The following is a 17,014-nucleotide window of genomic DNA, read 5'->3' on the forward strand; positions in this document are numbered from 1 at the left end:
AGCAGTAAAATGTCTTCTTTTTTCACAGATTCAAGATCTAGAGGTGGAGGAATACAATGGTATATGGAACAAAGATCCATTTACTCGATCATCTAAATTGAGTCAAACTCTTCAAAAGCAACTCAAAGAACCCATCATATTTCAATATCGCAAAGGCCAGAACTAGCTGCTAATATAATAAGAGCCATTACAAGTATCTTCCAATTAAACATCAAGATAAACCAAGCCAAATATACTCTACAAGAGGTGAACATTTTATATTGTCCTTAGCAGTTATTTGGTATAGTTTACTACTGGAACACCCCCCACCCCATCCCCACCCCCACCTGAGACATCGCCCCTCAGGAGGAATACCCAGTTCCTCCTTCTGGGTACCCCAACCCCATCCTTTTTAGTTGGCCAGCCAGATGGATGCTTACTTCCTCCAGCTGGCAGGCCCACCTCCACTGAATGGTGGGCCTTCTCCTTCCAGGTGCATTGTGGGATGCACCGGGGAGAGGCCTAAGGCCCTGATTGGCCCAGGTACATAAGGCTACTCCAATAGGAGTGGCCTTAGGCACCTGAGCCAACTAGAATCTTAGGCCTCTTTCCCAGTGCATTCTGAGATGCAATGGGAGTAGCCTAGGATTCCAATTAGCCAGATCCCTTAGGCCACTCCTATGGGGGATGTCTTGGGGGTGGCGGCAGGAGGAATTGGACACTCCTCCTGCCACAGACATTCGATGGGGAGGGGGAGGGCGGCTTCGGGGATTCCAACAGGAGGAACTGGGAATCCCTCCTGCCAGGGATTATTTCAGGGTTTGCGGCTGGAGGGATTGGGCATCCTTCCTGCCGGGGAATTATTTTGGGGTTTATTGCAGGAGGGATCGGGCATCCCTCCTGCCGGTCGACTTCGTGGTGGGACGGATTCCCTTGCCATTATAAGTTCAGTGGCTGCTCCTATTGCAGCCCTAGGGAGATGCCTAGGGCTGCCTAAGCTCGCCTAGGGCCACTTCTGGGGGAAACCATGCCCACACCTAGCTTTGGATGAGCTTAGGCGGCCTATGTGCCTCCCTAGGCTCATGAAGGTGCCTACAATGTAGGCAGCCTGCCTCTGGTTGTTGTTTTTTTTTACCATGCGTCCTGATTGGCTGGTTAGACAGCGATAGGATGCCTACCGCCACCTACAGTCGGGATGCCATTTATAGAATTTGTCCCTTTGTGAACATGACTTTGTACTGGATCCTGCAATACTAAAATGTACATACTAAAATGTACATGAATGTATTGTTCTGTTTTTCATGTGGACTTTTTACATTCAATTTGTTTTAAAGATGGCATTAGCAATAACAGAATCTGAAAATTTTTGCATGTACCGTAATTCATATGAAGTAAGTGAAACCTATTGAAAACACAGAAAGAACATTGCCACACTCCTATTCTCTTCCCTCAGCTTATTCTTTCTTATCTATACCACAAAAACCTAGTAAAACTAATTTTAAGTATCAAAGGCCACTGATCTGTTAACATAAATAGACTCCTAGCATCTAAATAAAAATCATCTTTACACTTGTCTCCAAGTTCCCTAGATTTCAGTCATACCAATCACATACAGAATCTCTGTCCTATTGGGTAACCTCAATAAATACCAGGGTCATTGTGCCATTTCATGAAAATCAGCCCTATTATTTCTCCCTGATCCTTACCATTAAATAATTTACTGTATGTCAACTGACTCCCACCAACTCACTCATTCTATTACAATGTTTCCTGAGGTCCTGGGCACCCATATCTTTTAATGATCTCCACAGTGACACCATTTAAATGATGATAATCCGTACCAGTGTCTCCTCTGAATGCTTAAGATTTTAAGCAGGATATTTTTTGTCTCAAAACAGGCAGAAAATGACTTCTCCCCTAATTTTCTGCCCCCCTTCTATATTCTTCCAAAGCTCTTTTTACCTCCAGTTCTGCCTCCCTGACCATACTTAATCGGGCCTGATTGAAAACCGCTGCTTCCTTTTTGCCTAAAAAACATAAGCTGTAAGCATCCATATTATAAGAACAATGTCTCTGGAAATGTGAGGTTTTAAGACTTGGCGTCTATGAGAATAACATTTCTAGCCATTTCTTCTTTTCCTTTGCTTCTTCTGAAAATCAGCACAGTTCAGACTCTTTAAAAAAATATCCATGAGGCTCAATGAATATTTTCAAATCAGCAGGGAATTTTGTGAACATTTATAACAATCCCTGCCAGCTATCTTTTCTTTTAAAGGGCCAGCACTGACATGAGGAGAGTTCTATAACAATGAATCTATAGTACGTTTATGTGCCTAAAGGGCACATACTTTTCTTTATAAAAAATAGTTATAAATAGGTTAGATATGTACAGCCATAGAGCTGTGATAAGTGCTTGCTCCTAGATTTCTGAAAAGCACAGTTTTCTATCATTTATGCACCTGTATGCCCAGTATCACAATTAAAGGGACGGTATGATTCAACCTCCTTTGAATGCCTTCTATGTGAATAATTTTTCCGGCCCTCAGAAGTGCCACCAAATGTTCAATAAGCTTTCATAACAGTTGGCTTTATGCACCCTATCGTCATCGGGTCACTAGTTTGGTTATATTATATCTACAATAATTTGACAGTGCTCAATCTTCAATAAGTTAAGTAAAACCATTGAATTATAAAGTGAATAGTACTTAGCTTGGGTGGTTGACCAAGAGGGATGAAGTCGCCAACATGTTTCACCCATAGGGGGTTTCCTCAGGGCCCAATCCCTACAACATAAAACTAAGTTTAATGTTTGTTAAAATATTTTCTGTATAGAACCAAACAATCCCAATATTACTTGTTTCTTACTCAATTTAGCTCATTTCTCACAACATGGCCACTCGATATATGATCTAAAGATGGCCGCGGCGTGGAGTTGTGCTCATTAAATACTCAACGGCACAGCTGTGAATGATGTCACTGGGCAAACTCAGAGACGCGGGGATAACTTCACTCCCTGATATTACACCCGGCCGTAGAAATTCTCATCTACTAATAATAGCAATCCTATATTCATAAAGGGGAAAAAAAGTAAACCCTCACAGTGAGACCTCATAGGAGGGACAATCATTCGAGTTCAAGATTAAGCCCATAAGGAATTGTTGTATTGAGGTAATAAATCCACCTCTGTTCAAGATCATTTAACTTAGCCTCCATATTCCCCTCTGCTCCCTGTGTTATTAAAACATCAATAATCCTCCACCTGATTTGGTCGAACATGTGTTTTTTGGAGACCCAATGCTGTACTAAAGGGGCCGTCAAAGTTTCTGTAATATACGAGACTTGTGTTCATTGAGTCTCAACTGGACTGCCCGCTTTGTACGTCCCACATAGACTAGTGAACAAGGGCAGATGATCATATAAACTACCCAACTCTATTTTCATGTAGTGTGTTTCCTAGCTTGAATAACTCACCCGGTTTGAGGATCTTGCCAAGTATTACCCTCTATGGTTTTATCACACCTTTGGCAGTGGGAACATTTTGTATGAACCCCTTGTCTGATAGTTGGAGTCCCTTGTCGGTTCAACATCTGGCCTATCGTCATCCCTTTAGTGTAGGCTATTATGGGATATTCCTCTAACCCTCTCAAGGCCCTCAAAATCGGCCAATGTTGTCTAATGTAGCCTACCACACTTCTCACCGCATCTGAGTATGGGAGTACACATGCCAATCTAGTTTGTTCTGTGCCTGGGTCATTATCTCCACAAGCATCATGTAGCAATAGATCTCGGTGGGCATAGCGTGCCTGCAAGTAAGTCTGATGTATAGATTTTTCCGGGTATCCTCGTGAACGAAATCTATGTCTGATGTCAACAGCCACCCTTTGAAATTCTGTCAGGTCAGAGCATGCCCTCCTAGCTCTTAAAAGTTGACTCACTGGGAGACTGTACTTGAGTTTATATGGATGGAAGCTAGAAAAATGTAACAGGGTGTTTCTGGCTACTGGTTTCCTGAATAGGGTTGCAGCCAGTTCATTACCCTCCCTATAGACTAGGATGTCCAAGAATTCTATTTTTGTAGAGCTGAAAGCTGCTGTAAATTGTAAATTTGTATCAATGGTATTGATCCAGTCAATGAATTCCTGCAGTTCAATTTCTGTTCCCGTCCAAAGGAAAAATATGTCGTCTAAGAAGTGTTTCCATAGTGAAATCTTGGTGCAATAATGGATCGAGCGATATATAGCTTCTTCTTCAAATCTACCGACATATAAGGAGGCCACTGAGGGGGCAAGAGTCGCCCCCATAGCTACTCCCTGAATTTGTTTATAGTAAGTTCCTTCATGTTTGAAATAGCTCTCCTCAATGACCCATCTTGCTAGGGACATAAGAAATTCTGTGGTGATCCTTGGGGTCCCTGTCTTGCTGTTTTACTTAACTTATTGAAGATTGAGCACTGTCAAATTATTGTAGATATAATATCACCAAACTAGTGACCTGATGACGATAGGGTGCATAAAGCCAACTGTTATGAAAGCTTATTGAACATTTGGTGGCACTTCTGAGGGCCGGAAAAATTATTCACATAGAAGGCATTCAAGGGAGGTTGAATCATACCGTTCCTTTAATTGTGATTCAGAGTCATTCCTTCTATTGAAATTGAATGTTTCAAGTCTATTTGGCAATTTACCTATATGCCCAGTGGTATAAGGGTAGAGGGCACCCGTGACGGAAGGAAATTAGTGGTGTCTGCATGGCCCATGCCTGCCACCCTTCCCCCCTCCTCCTACACTTGAGAAAGCCAGTCGGTACTCCTGGTACAATTCTCTTCTATTCCGTAACTTAAGTTCTGCTCTTGTCCCCTCCTCCCCTTGTCTCTTGACCTAATCCACCTCCCTCCTCCCTCCGATTGTGCTACCCTGCCTCCAGTCCACTAAAGACTCTTTTCTTGGGCCCATTGAGTCTGCACATGCATATTCTCTGCCCCTCCCCCCCCCCTTCCCCAGCTACCTTGACTCCGGTCCACTAAAGACACTTGGTTGAACACATGCACGCTCTCTCTCTCTCCCCCCTCTCTGCCTACCCTACCTCCAGTCCACTAATAATGCTCGGCCTCAGCAGTTTCACACGCACCAGAGTAAGTGAAACGAGTCTATCTCCTGGGGCGGGGCTATGGTGCGGCAGTAAAAAAGTTTAGATTTTTGCACTGCAGAAGTAGACTGCGGGCAAGCGTGGCACACTTCCTTCCTTGGGTTTTGGCCAGGTGCCAGTGACCTGGATTGGCTACCATGAGAACGGGCTACTGGGCTTGATGGACCATTGGTCTGACCCACTAAGGCTGTTCTTATGTTCTTACATGGCGCCCGGGGCAGTCCTCCCTTCTCGCCCCCCCCCCCTTACTGTGTGTTCCCTATCCATGCTCCATCAGTCTCCACCTAAGGCTATGTGTACATGCCGTTCCATTTGGCCACCTTTTGGCAGAATAGTACAGTCAGAATTTTGGCATTTGTACATACATATGAACACATATGCATATATATATGAAGTATTCAGATCACTTACCAGTAAACCTGGCACCTAAATGTTGGCACCCACTTGTGCCCCCTGTGAGGGCAATTCTTTAAAAAGATGCTAACATTTACATGTCAACTATTTATGTAAATAATTACTATACCGGCACGTACGTGTTTATATGTGCATGTAAACACATAAATGACAAAATTCCACCTGCATGCTATTTTATAAAAAGTCACATAGTTGGAAGGTGGATGCATATTTTATTTATTTATATAATTCATTTTCTATCCCGTTGTCCCCAAAGATGCCTAAGGCCACTTCCAGCATATGCCACGCCTATGCCGGCCTTGGGTGCCTTGGGCATAGGCACTTCCATAGGTGCAAGTCAGATGCCTACACCGTAGGCATCATTCGTCGCATCAATTTAAAAAAAAAAAAAAAATACATGCATTCTGATTGGTCTATTAGACGGATGTAGGACACCTACTGCTGCCTACAATCAGGACGTCATTTTGAGAATCAGACCCATTGTTTATGACTCCATATGTTCCTCTATCTTCTTGACTACTGGCCCCTCAGAATGGAACACTCAGACTTGAGACTTCTCTACAGAAATCAAAAGTTAACCCCTACACTTTTCTTTTCCAAGATGCATTTGACTCTTAGCCCCTTCTTCTTCCATCCTTTCACTTCAACAAGCCTGCAAAGTCTCTGAAGAAAGCTACATACAAATGACTTTTTTAGTGCCTCTTTCCTATTATATATTGTAGTTCCTATTTTCTTTTTTTTCTCTCGCATCTTCCTTCCATTTCCTTTTTACTCCTGTTACAAATATTGTACACCGCACTGATTATATTTATGAAATGCGGTATATCAAACAGCAATAAAGCGTGAAAGTTGAATTTAACTGGTCAGCAGCTGGCCAAATCGTTTTGAAAATTGGGCAGTATATTTTTAAGCCTAGTGATCCTTACCATGAAAGGGCCTACCACCATTCTGGGACTAGAAGACAACCCCCCATCTTTTTCAAACCTAGTCCAGTGCAATTTCCTTTTGCAACTTTAACATAGTGAGATCGCTGCAATATTAGTTTTTTACGAAGCTGCGCTAGCAGGTGCCTCGCAGCAGAAACTCTGAAGCACTTTAAATCTCTTTGGGCTTTGGGAAAGATACCACAATGGCAGCCACTACCACGGCTTTGTAAAAACGGGGAGGTGGAGTTTGGTTGATAGAACTGTCGTCCCTACAAAATGAGACAAAATGTCAAAAAGTAACATAGTAGATGATGGCAGATAAAGACCCGAATGGTCTATCCAGTCTGCCCAACCTGATTCAATTTAAATTTTTTTTTTTTTTTTAATTTTTTCTTCTTAGCTATTTCTGGGCAAGAATCCAAAGCTTTACCCGGTACTGTGCTTGGGTTACAACTGCCGAAATCTCTGTTAAGACTTACTCCAGCCCATCTACACCCTCCCAGCCATTGAAGCCCTCCCCTGCCCATCCTCCACCAAACGGCCATACACAGACACAGACCGTGCAAGTCTGCCCAGTAACTGGCCTAGTTCAATATTTAATATTATTTTCTGATTCTAAATCTTCTGTGTTCATCCCACGCTTCTTTGAACTCAGTCACAGTTTTACTCTCCACCACCTCTCTTGGGAGAGCATTCCAGGCATCCACTACCCTCTCCGTAAAGTAGAATTTCCTAACATTTCCCCTGAATCTACCACCCCTCAACCTCAAATTATGTCCTCTGGTTTTACCATTTTCCTTTCTCTGGAAAAGATTTTGTTCTACGTTAATACCCTTCAAGTATTTGAACGTCTGAATCATATCTATCATATTTATCATTCCCAAAAATCTAATGTTCTCTTTTTCGGCAGTTGGGAATTGGAGGTGTATGCCAGACAAGTTATTATATTAAAGAAAATAAGAAAGTGAGTCAAATCTCTGTCACCAAATCAAGGAATCTAAACATCTGTACTGAGAGAGCTCACCTGGTTACAGGCAATACCTATGTGCAAGGCAGCAGTAGCTATGAGCAAGTAAGTAAGACTTTGTAGAAAAATTGCTTTGTATTTCTCTATTTCTTCTGCTCTCTCACTCTTGGGTTGTTGTTTTTTTTTCTTTTTTGAGATAAATAAAAATGGTGGTGCAAGTGCCATCTACAATTACAAGATCAAAGCATCATGCAATGGAGCCTATATCGTCGATGCCACTGTCCATGAGATCCATCAGGTCACGCCATTTAATGAAAAGGATGGGATGGCTGTGACGGAAGCAAAGTAAATATTCCGGTGTATTTCTGAGAGTCATTATGGTTCTAGTTAAGTAGAAATTGAGCAGAGGCCAACTCACAGAAAGAATAAAAAACAAGAACATTTAGGCCTGATATTCAGCCAGTAGTATTCAGCATTTTCTTGACCTCCCCCAGTGATAAACCTGGAAATTCTATGCCAGGCCATGTCCAGGCATCAGCATTGAATTAATAGGTTTCTAGAACTGGCTAATACATAGCTGGTTAAGTGTGATTTTCAGTACTTAACCAGCTATGGGATCCTACATAAAGATAGGACTGATTTCTACATGATCCTATTTAAGGAGTTAACCTGGCTGGTTACATGCTGATTCCGCCCCCAGAATGACTCCAAAATAGACGTTTTTCAGTTTCTTGCTAACCGGTTATTTTCAGCAGCACTAATTGGTTTAATGCCATTTAAACTTTGCTGTTAGCCCCAAACAGGCAATTAAAACAGCCAGGAGCCATTTCTGGACAGTAAAAATTGCTTTGACTATTGACCCCTATGAACTTAACAAAGAGCATGAAAATGGATCAGATTTGCCTTCTTATTACGGGGATGAGGTCTGCTTTGTATGTCTGCGCGTAATTTAGATCAAGATGTCACCTTTTTTACTGGATACAAATTCTAAACAAATTCTTTCTAGAGAATCTAGATAGGATAGAGTATGTTCTTGCTATGTCACCGTACACTCATGACCCAGGTCCTGTAATCTCATCATTTGACTTTTTTTTTTTTTTTACAGAATTTTAAAGCTTCCAGTCATGTTAGTCTGAAATAGCAAAAAATGACTGATGGCATCTTATAGACTAAGATAAACCAACCAACAGTGGAACCAGGCCAAAAAATCTTATAGACTAGTCAATTTGCTGAAGCATAAACCTTAATCAAAGTGGATTCTTGACTTCAAAACTCATGCCCCAATAAATTGGTTAGTTTATAAGATGGAACCAGCCTCTGCTATTTTCACAAATCTTGTTGGATTTTCCTTAATTTCCCCCTGCTTACGTACTCATTGCAAAATCCCCAGCTCTTTCAGAACTATATCCATCTGGGTGCTTGACCATCACTTCAATCTGAAAAAAAAAAAAAAAAAACACTATTCATTGAACAATATTGAGTTTCTTTTTTTTCCCCAATACTCTTCCCATCTTTCTCATATTTTCCTAAATCAATTTTTGACCATTACCTTTTTTTTACCATTTTATTTTGCTTAGGTAATATTTGATCATTTTTGCTATTCTTCTAAATCCATATCAGCAATATTGCAAAATCATTTGTTCTTAACCTATTTGAAATCTACCCTCCTGTGTCCTTTCTTACCACTCATCTTCTTCCTCAGACCCGCACATTGTGTCAAACGTAGACGGTCATAGCTATCTACTTCACTGCCCTGTGCGAAGTAGTGGTATATAAAATAAAACTGTCACTCATTCAGAGTATTTTCTATTGTCAGATGTTTCATGTAATTATAAAAACAGCCATAGAAAAAGAGAGAACGATGAAGGCAAATAAGGTCCATATGCCTATCCAGTCTGCCAATGGCCCATGCCGTCTACTATCTTTTCCTTTCTCTTGCTTGCTTGAATTCAGATACAGTCTTCACCTCTACTACTTCTACTAAGAGGCTGTTCCATGAATTCATCACCCTTTCCATGAAGAAGTATTTCCTCAGAACTATTTCTGAGCCTGTCCCCTTTTATCTTCATCCTATGCCCCCTCATTTCAGAGCTTCCATTCAAATGAGATTCTCCTCATGCGCATTTATGCCGCATGTCATATCTCCCCTCTCCCACCTTTCTTCCAAAGTATGCATAGTGAGAGCTTTAAGTCTGTCCTGATATCCATTATAATGAAGACCACTGACCATTTTATTGGCCACCCTATGGGCTGACACCACCTTGTTTATTTCTTTTTGAAGGTGTAGTCTCCAGAATCGTACACAGTGCTCAAAATGAGATCGTATCAGAGACTTATACAGAGATACTATCACCTCCTTTATTCCTACTGGCGCTTCCTTTCCCTATGCACCCAAACATCCTTCTAGCTTTTGCTGTCACCTTTTTTACCTGTTCAGCCACCTTAAGATCATCACATTCAATCACACCCAAGTCCCACTCCTTTCATGCGCAAATTCACCCCCTGAACTGTACCGCTCCCTTGGGTTTTTGCAGCCCAAATGCATGGCCATGCATTTTTTAGCATTAATTCTTAGCCTCAAATTCTGATGCATTCTTCACGCTTTGCCAGGTCTCTCTTCATGTTGTCCACACCTTCAGGGGTGTCTATTGCACATTTTGGTGTCATCCACAAAGAGGCAAATCTTACCAGACAGCCCTTTGGCAATATCGCTTACAAGAATGTCAAAAGAATTGAACCAAGAATCAAACTTTGCAGCACACCACCAGTAGCATCCTTTTCCTCAAGCGAGCTCCATTTACCACTACACTTGGTCATCTTCTTGTCAACCAATTCCTAACTCAGTCACTTTAGGTCCCATTCTATGTTATCAATATATTGGTAAGGGATAGGTTGATACCGCTACTAATGACTGGGGAGTTAATTCAGAGCAGTTTACATAGGGCTCCTTTTACTAGGCTGCGATAGCGGTTTTAGCGCACGATTAGCACACGCTGAATTGCCCCGTGTGCTAGACCTTAACGCCAGCATTGAGCTGGCGTTAGTTCTAGCCATGTAGTGCAGGTTCAGCTTGCGCTAAAATCCTGCATGCACTAAAAACGCTATCGCAGCTTAGTAAAAGGAGCCCATAATCTTCTGTAATGATGGTACAATACATAAGCTTCTGTAAAGGTGATGCAATGCATGAGCTCCTGAAGAGAGTTACATGGGCTTCTGTAAAGGTGTTGCAATACATGAGCACCTGAAAGGAGTTACAATACTTGTGCTTCTGTGAGGAGTTTTGTTAATTTTAATTATCTGTTATTATTTATCTTATTCTCTGCATTCTGGGAATATATTTTGTGATCACTCTTTCGTCTTTCTAGAGGGAGGTTGCTAATTATTTATTTTATGTTCCTACTCCCCTTGTTTGTTGCATTAGTGAAAGTAGTCTATGTAAAGGGTGGTCTTTATCCCTGTCTTAAATTTTTTAGAGTCTTTTTCAAGTTTTAATTTCTTTGGAAGGGAGTTCAACCACATTGGGACCATCACTGAGAACATTCTTGTCCTGATGCTTTTGTATTTGATATCTTTGAAAGAGGGTATTTCCAGCAGGTATTCTTGGGCTCGAGCATAGGGCATGTGTTACATTACATCACATTAGAGATTTCTATTCCGCCATTACCTTGCAGTTCAAGGCATGTGTTAGCATATGGTTGTGTAGTCTGGTTGCTAGCTATTGCGGTTCTGAGAGATGGATTGCTTTGTGTGTTAGTAGCAAGATCTTGAATTTCACCCTGCTTTCAACTGGAAGCCAGTATAGTTTTTTCAGTAGCAATGTTATGGGAAATGTCAAAGACATAGCCTATGTTGTTGCGTGTTGCTAAAACCAAAAAGAGAGCAGAAAAAAACATGAAAATTGGGGGGGAAGGGAGTTTAAGCCTATAATAAGAGCATAAGACTAACCTTACTGGAGCAGACTAATGGTACATCTAGCCCAGTATCCCGTCTTCACGGAGGCCAATCCAAGTCACAAGTACCTGGCAAAAAAAACAAATAGTAGCAGCATTCCATGCCACCGATCCAGGGCAAGCAGTGGTTTCCCCATGTCTGTTTCAACAGCAGTTTGAGGACTTTTCCTCCAGGAACATGCCTAAACTTTGTTTTTTAAAACCAGCTACATTAACCGCCCTTACCACACCCACTGGCAATGCATTCCAGAGCTTAACTATTCTCTGAGTGAAAAAACAAAAATTCTTCCCATTGGTTTTAAAAGTATTACTCTGTAATTTCATTGTGTGTCCCCTGGTCTTTGATCTCTTCTAAAGATTGAGCCTTATGTGGAAAACAGATGCACTCTTTCCCCAGTAGCACACCATTGCACATGTGCGAACCACTACTCAATCACATGCTATCTGGAAAATAGGGTGAACTTTTTTGGAAAGAGTTCACCCAATTTCCAAACAGGATGTACTATATGACTTTGCTCCAGTGCTGAAAAAAAATGGACAAATAAGAATACACAAAAATGATCAAAATGAACATTTTCAGAAATGACACAAACTGAAAATTTTCTGGCTGCCCACCCTTAATATTGGCATGATAACAAGTAATTAAAATAATGAAAATAAAATATATAACACTATGTAAATGGAAGATTATACAAAAAAAGAGTCATAATAAACAAGGTATATACACAGTAAACAGTGAGCATGTACATAGCATGGTAGGTGTCTACCCTGAGGGGCATACAATCTGCGTTAAGAAATAATCAGTGTTGATGCACAAGTAAGTCAGTGGAGACAACTATACAATATCAAAATGTCAGTACACATCTTAGAAGACAACTTGATAATGTCAAGAGTGTGCTCTAATAAAATCAAAATAAATTTAAGTAGACAACTGAGGATATCAAAAGAATGGCATATGTGTTTCAAAATAAGTCTAGAACGACAACATTTTATGATGCAAAATGAGATTCGTTGATATCGGAGCAGGTTTAAGAAGATGACATTGAAATGTCAAGATGAAGAGAAATTATGTCAGAGAAAAGCCCATAGACACTCTACAATGACATGAAACAATGCAGAACTCAGTCAAGAAAAACAATAACCTGAATTCATTAAAAAGTTTGTCCTAGTCTATACCTTTAGGGAAAACCTTCATAAATGAAACCGAGAGTCATCTAGCCAACATGTTTATTGAAAATAACCTATTTTTACTAGTTAAATAAACATTATTGTTTAGGCATATGCAGAGTTAATAATATTAACATACAGGCCCCTAATTCCTTGCAGGTAATATGAAGGTCATTAACATGCATTAACTGTCAACATGACAGACACCACAGAGCAATTAACTCCACCTTTAACTGCCAACTGCATTATACATTATCTGCTGTACAGATAACGTGGCTGTGGGTTGGGTGTTTTTCTGCATTAACTGCACTGGAAGTTCTCCCAAACATATTGAGAACACCCCCAAAGAGGCTTCGCAGTTACGGCACATCAATGTTTGCTATTAATATGGGATAGCTTCAAAACCTTCTTTAGCAAATGGCCCTTAATAGTGATTTTTTTTTTTTTCACTTAACAGATCACCGTTCTCAGCATTGCACATTAATAATGGCACATCGCAGCTAATGATTTGGATGTTTTTCTGCAATAATGGAACATTGTAGAAAATGTCCAGGACAAAAATGGGGCATATCAGGCTAGACCTGTTTCAGTAATGAATAAGTGCTAAAAAGATGTTCAAAATGGCCAGATGACAACTGTTATCATATCGTAATTTTCACTGTACAGTGGTGCCTCACACAACGAACTTAATTGGTTCCAGGAGCAAGTTTGTTATGTGAAACGTTCGTTATGTGAAACGCGTTTTCCCATAGGAATACATGTAAAAAAAAATAATTCGTTCTGCAGCATAAAATATGCTAAGATGACATAAAAAAGATAAATTTTTTGTTATTATTTTTATTTAGATACATCTAAAAACATACATCTCCCTGTCCTTTTACTTCCACTATCTTCCTATCCCATCTCTATTCCCTTTTGTCCCTCTCCCCATGATCAATCATCTCACCACCTCTCTCTGCCCTCACCCTCAGGGTTCAAGATTGCTTCCACTCTTTTTCCTGTTGTTCTCTCTGTCTGTCACCCTATGATTTAGCATCCCTTCTGCCCTTGTCCAATATTTCCCCTTCTCTCCCTCCCTCTCATCCCCTGCTCCAACATGTGCTTTCAGCGGCCTTCTCCCCCCTTAAGCGTCTTTTCTTCTCCACTCCACCTTTCCTCCCTCCCTGCCTTCACCTTTGTGGCGCTTTTGCACCCGACCGACAACAGAACAGGCCCGGTCGGACAAATCTCCCTGTCCTGTAGCCGCGAATCTAAATTACCTTCTTACAGCAGCTGGATTATTGAAGCTGCTGTAAGAGGTAATTTAGATTCGCGGCTACAGGGCAGGGAGGTTTGTCGGCCGGGCCTGTTGTCGGTCGATCGGGGGACCTGACCAGCTGTGCACATTCTTCAGGGCGGACCGCCCCCTCCCCCCTCTTTCGTTCGCCATTGCCTTCTTCCTACCTGCCCTGCCGCAGCCGCACACAGCCAAACGGAAGTCTTCCTGATGTCAGCGCTGACGTCGGAGGAAAGGAGGGCTTTGCTTAAGCCCTCCCTCCGACGTCAGCGCTGACATCGGGAAGATTTCCGTTCGGCTGTGTGCTGCGACAGGGCAGGTAAGGAGAAGGAGACTACCCTCGCGGCTCGACCAACCCCGCTGCGATCCAACCCCGCAGGAACCCCGGACTTCGTTGTGTGAAACGAAGTCCGTTGTACGAATCAAGACATAAAGTTCGTTGTGCGCAGCGTTCGCTGTGCGAGGCGTTCGCTGTGCGAGGCACCACTGTATTTTTTTGAACTGCACGGCCTTCTCCTAACAGGCCCACTTGGAAATTTCTTCCAATCTGTATACCGTATACTCCCACTCAGCAAATTGTATATCTATAATTTTGCTTCCTTAATGTTTCTGCACTCTGTATTTCCTTTGACTATCTGCACATTGTAACTCGCTGAATGTCCAGCTCTTTTGATTGTAAAACCGCCTAGAAGTCGCAAGATTGTGGCAGTATAGAAGAATAAAGTTATTATTATTATTATTACTTACACCCAGAGTGGTCTCTTGTGAGGGTTTGTTGGGGGGTGGGGGTTGCCTTTGTGTCCCTCCTGTAGTCATCCAGATACTTTTTACTTTTATCCAATATCCTAACTGATACAGGAGGGGTGTGACAGGGTTGCCTCATGCCCTGACAATTTTGATAGAGGAGGATGAAGAAGTCTGTACAGGCTGCCCAAAGTTAGGCATTGAGAAACTGCATACTAAGTATAACTTCTATCCCCCCTCTTTTACTAAGGTGCGCTAGCCGATTTAGCGCGTACTAACTTTTTTAGTGCACGCTAATCGATTTAGCGTGCACTAAACCGGCTAGCGCACCTTAGTAAAAGGACCCTTATATCTGCAATTATGAGCTTAATTGACATTGTAGAATAGTAGGCAGTGGCATAGTGAGAGTAAGAGGCCCCCGTGTCCTCCTCTCTGCCCCCTCCCCCACTCCTTCCCCAACCACCAGGCTACACTTAAACCCTCCCTCCCCCGTACCTCTTTCCATCTTTGCCAGCATGAGCAGCTTCTCTGGCCTGCTGCTCGTGCCAGCGTTGACTTTCCCTCTGATGTCACTTCCTGGCCCTGTGACCAGGAAGTGATTTCACAGGGGAGCCAGGCTGGCGCATACAGCAGGCCGGAGAAGTTTCTCGCACTGGCGAAGATTTAAAGATGTATGGAGGAAGGGAGGGCATGTGTGGCTTGGGGGGGTGGGGAGGTGCAACCACCCTCACTAAGACAGCTCCCAGGGCCCCCACCCACCAGTAACTGTTAATATTCTGCTATCTTAGTGTGTAAGTGCTGGTTACACCCCTGACCCATTCATGTCTCTTTCACATCCAGCCCCCGCCCCTTTACCTTGCAGGTACACACTAAAAACTTTGCATGCTAAGGTTATAGAATACCGACTAAGGGCTAGATCCACTAAAGTCAACGATCATCGTGAAACCTGTTTTCATAGTTTTAGCGATGATCATTTTACCGACCCGATGCACAAAATGGCTCACAATGTGTTTTTCACCTCGATTGCCCATTTTCCGATCTGGCCATGCAAATTAGCTAAAATCCCATGCAAAGTAGCCAAGCAATTGATGCACTAACATCGTTAGACTACGCAAAAAAATTCCAGGGGTTTTAGCTATCATAAAAAAAACAACTGGTCTAGACCTGTTGGTAACTGTGTTACTGACAGGTCTGCCTATTTTTTTTTTTCAATGGCACAGATATTAATCAAGTGTTACACATGCAAAATATTTGTCCCATAAAAAAAAGTCCCCCACCGCCAATGATGGTCCTCCCCAAAAGACCCCCAACGAATACGGCACCAGGAATACCCCACCACAAGAGAAAATTGGCAGGAAGGTTGTCCACTCCCTCCTGCCATGCCATCCCCACCACCCCCATGAGATAAAATTGGCAGGAGGAATGTCCACTTCCTTCTACCAACGGTGCCCATCCCCCAAACTCAGGGCCGCCATCAGGGCAGTACTACCAGTCCTGCATTCAGGGGCCCGGAGGTGACAAGGGGCCCGGGCTCCCCCAGGGTCCTAAGCAGTGTTCCCTCTAAGGCAGCGGTCTCAAACACGCGGCCCGCGTGTGGCTCTCCAGGTTTTATTTGTGGCCCGCGGTCTGGAGGCGATCATTCTCTTCCTTTTGGAGCAGCAGCTGGCTCGTTCGTTCAAAGCCGTGGGTTGGCGGCTCCTTGCGCTATCCACTCCTGCATCGGAAGCCTCTCTGATGTCACACCATCAGAGAGGCTTCAGACGCAGGCGCGGATCTCGCAAGAAGCCGCCACCCGCGGCTTTGAACGAATGAGCCGGCCAGACACGCTGCTGCTCCAGTGGCGTACCAAGGGGGGGGGAGGGCGGTCAACTGTTCTCCTTAGCGTGCGGCTCGTCTAGAGCAGTGGTGCCCAACCTGCTTCCCTTCCCTTCTCACTGCTGCCATCGGGGATCAGGCCGGCACCGTGTCTTTGATCTCCCTGCTGGGCCGACCAACTCTCGCGGCGGCCAGACATCAATTCTGACGTCGAGAGGACGTTCTGGCTAGCCAATCGCTGCCTGGCTGTCCGGAACGTCCTTTCCGATGTTAGAATTGACTTCAGGCAGCGAGAGTTGATCGGCCCAGTGCAGAAGAGAAGCAGGGAGATTTCGGCCTGTTCCCGATTGCGGCAGCAGCAGCAGCAGCAGCCTATTCCGCGGCGGTGGTGGCATGGGGAGGCAGGAAGGAAGAAAGAAAGAAGGTGTGTGTGGGGGGGACAGGGAGCCAGAAAAAAAGCATAAAATGGGGCACGGAAGAAGGAAGGAAGGAAGAAAGAAGGGGGGGGGGGACAGGGAAACAGAAACAAAGCAAAAAAATGGGGCACAGAATCAGAGAAAGACAGACATAGAGAAAGAAAGAAAAAGTTGGGGGAGGGAATGAGGTCCGGAGGAGAGGAAGCTACAGGAGG

General features: G+C 43.1%; 1 protein-coding gene across 1 annotated transcript in view; it reads left to right on the forward strand.

Annotated features, from left to right (window-relative positions):
• The window catches only part of LOC117346769 (vitellogenin-1-like), a 138,571-nt gene that overhangs the window by 20,733 nt on the left and 100,824 nt on the right, over positions 1 to 17,014 (forward strand). The window contains exons 3-5 of the mRNA XM_033916849.1: positions 156 to 246; positions 7,375 to 7,536; positions 7,628 to 7,776. Of these exons, the coding sequence (XP_033772740.1) occupies positions 156 to 246; positions 7,375 to 7,536; positions 7,628 to 7,776 (402 nt within the window). The remainder of the gene's footprint in view (positions 1 to 155; positions 247 to 7,374; positions 7,537 to 7,627; positions 7,777 to 17,014) is intronic.

This window comes from Geotrypetes seraphini, chromosome 12, assembly GCF_902459505.1.
Source record: "Geotrypetes seraphini chromosome 12, aGeoSer1.1, whole genome shotgun sequence".
Taxonomy (NCBI): Eukaryota; Metazoa; Chordata; class Amphibia; order Gymnophiona; family Dermophiidae; genus Geotrypetes; species Geotrypetes seraphini.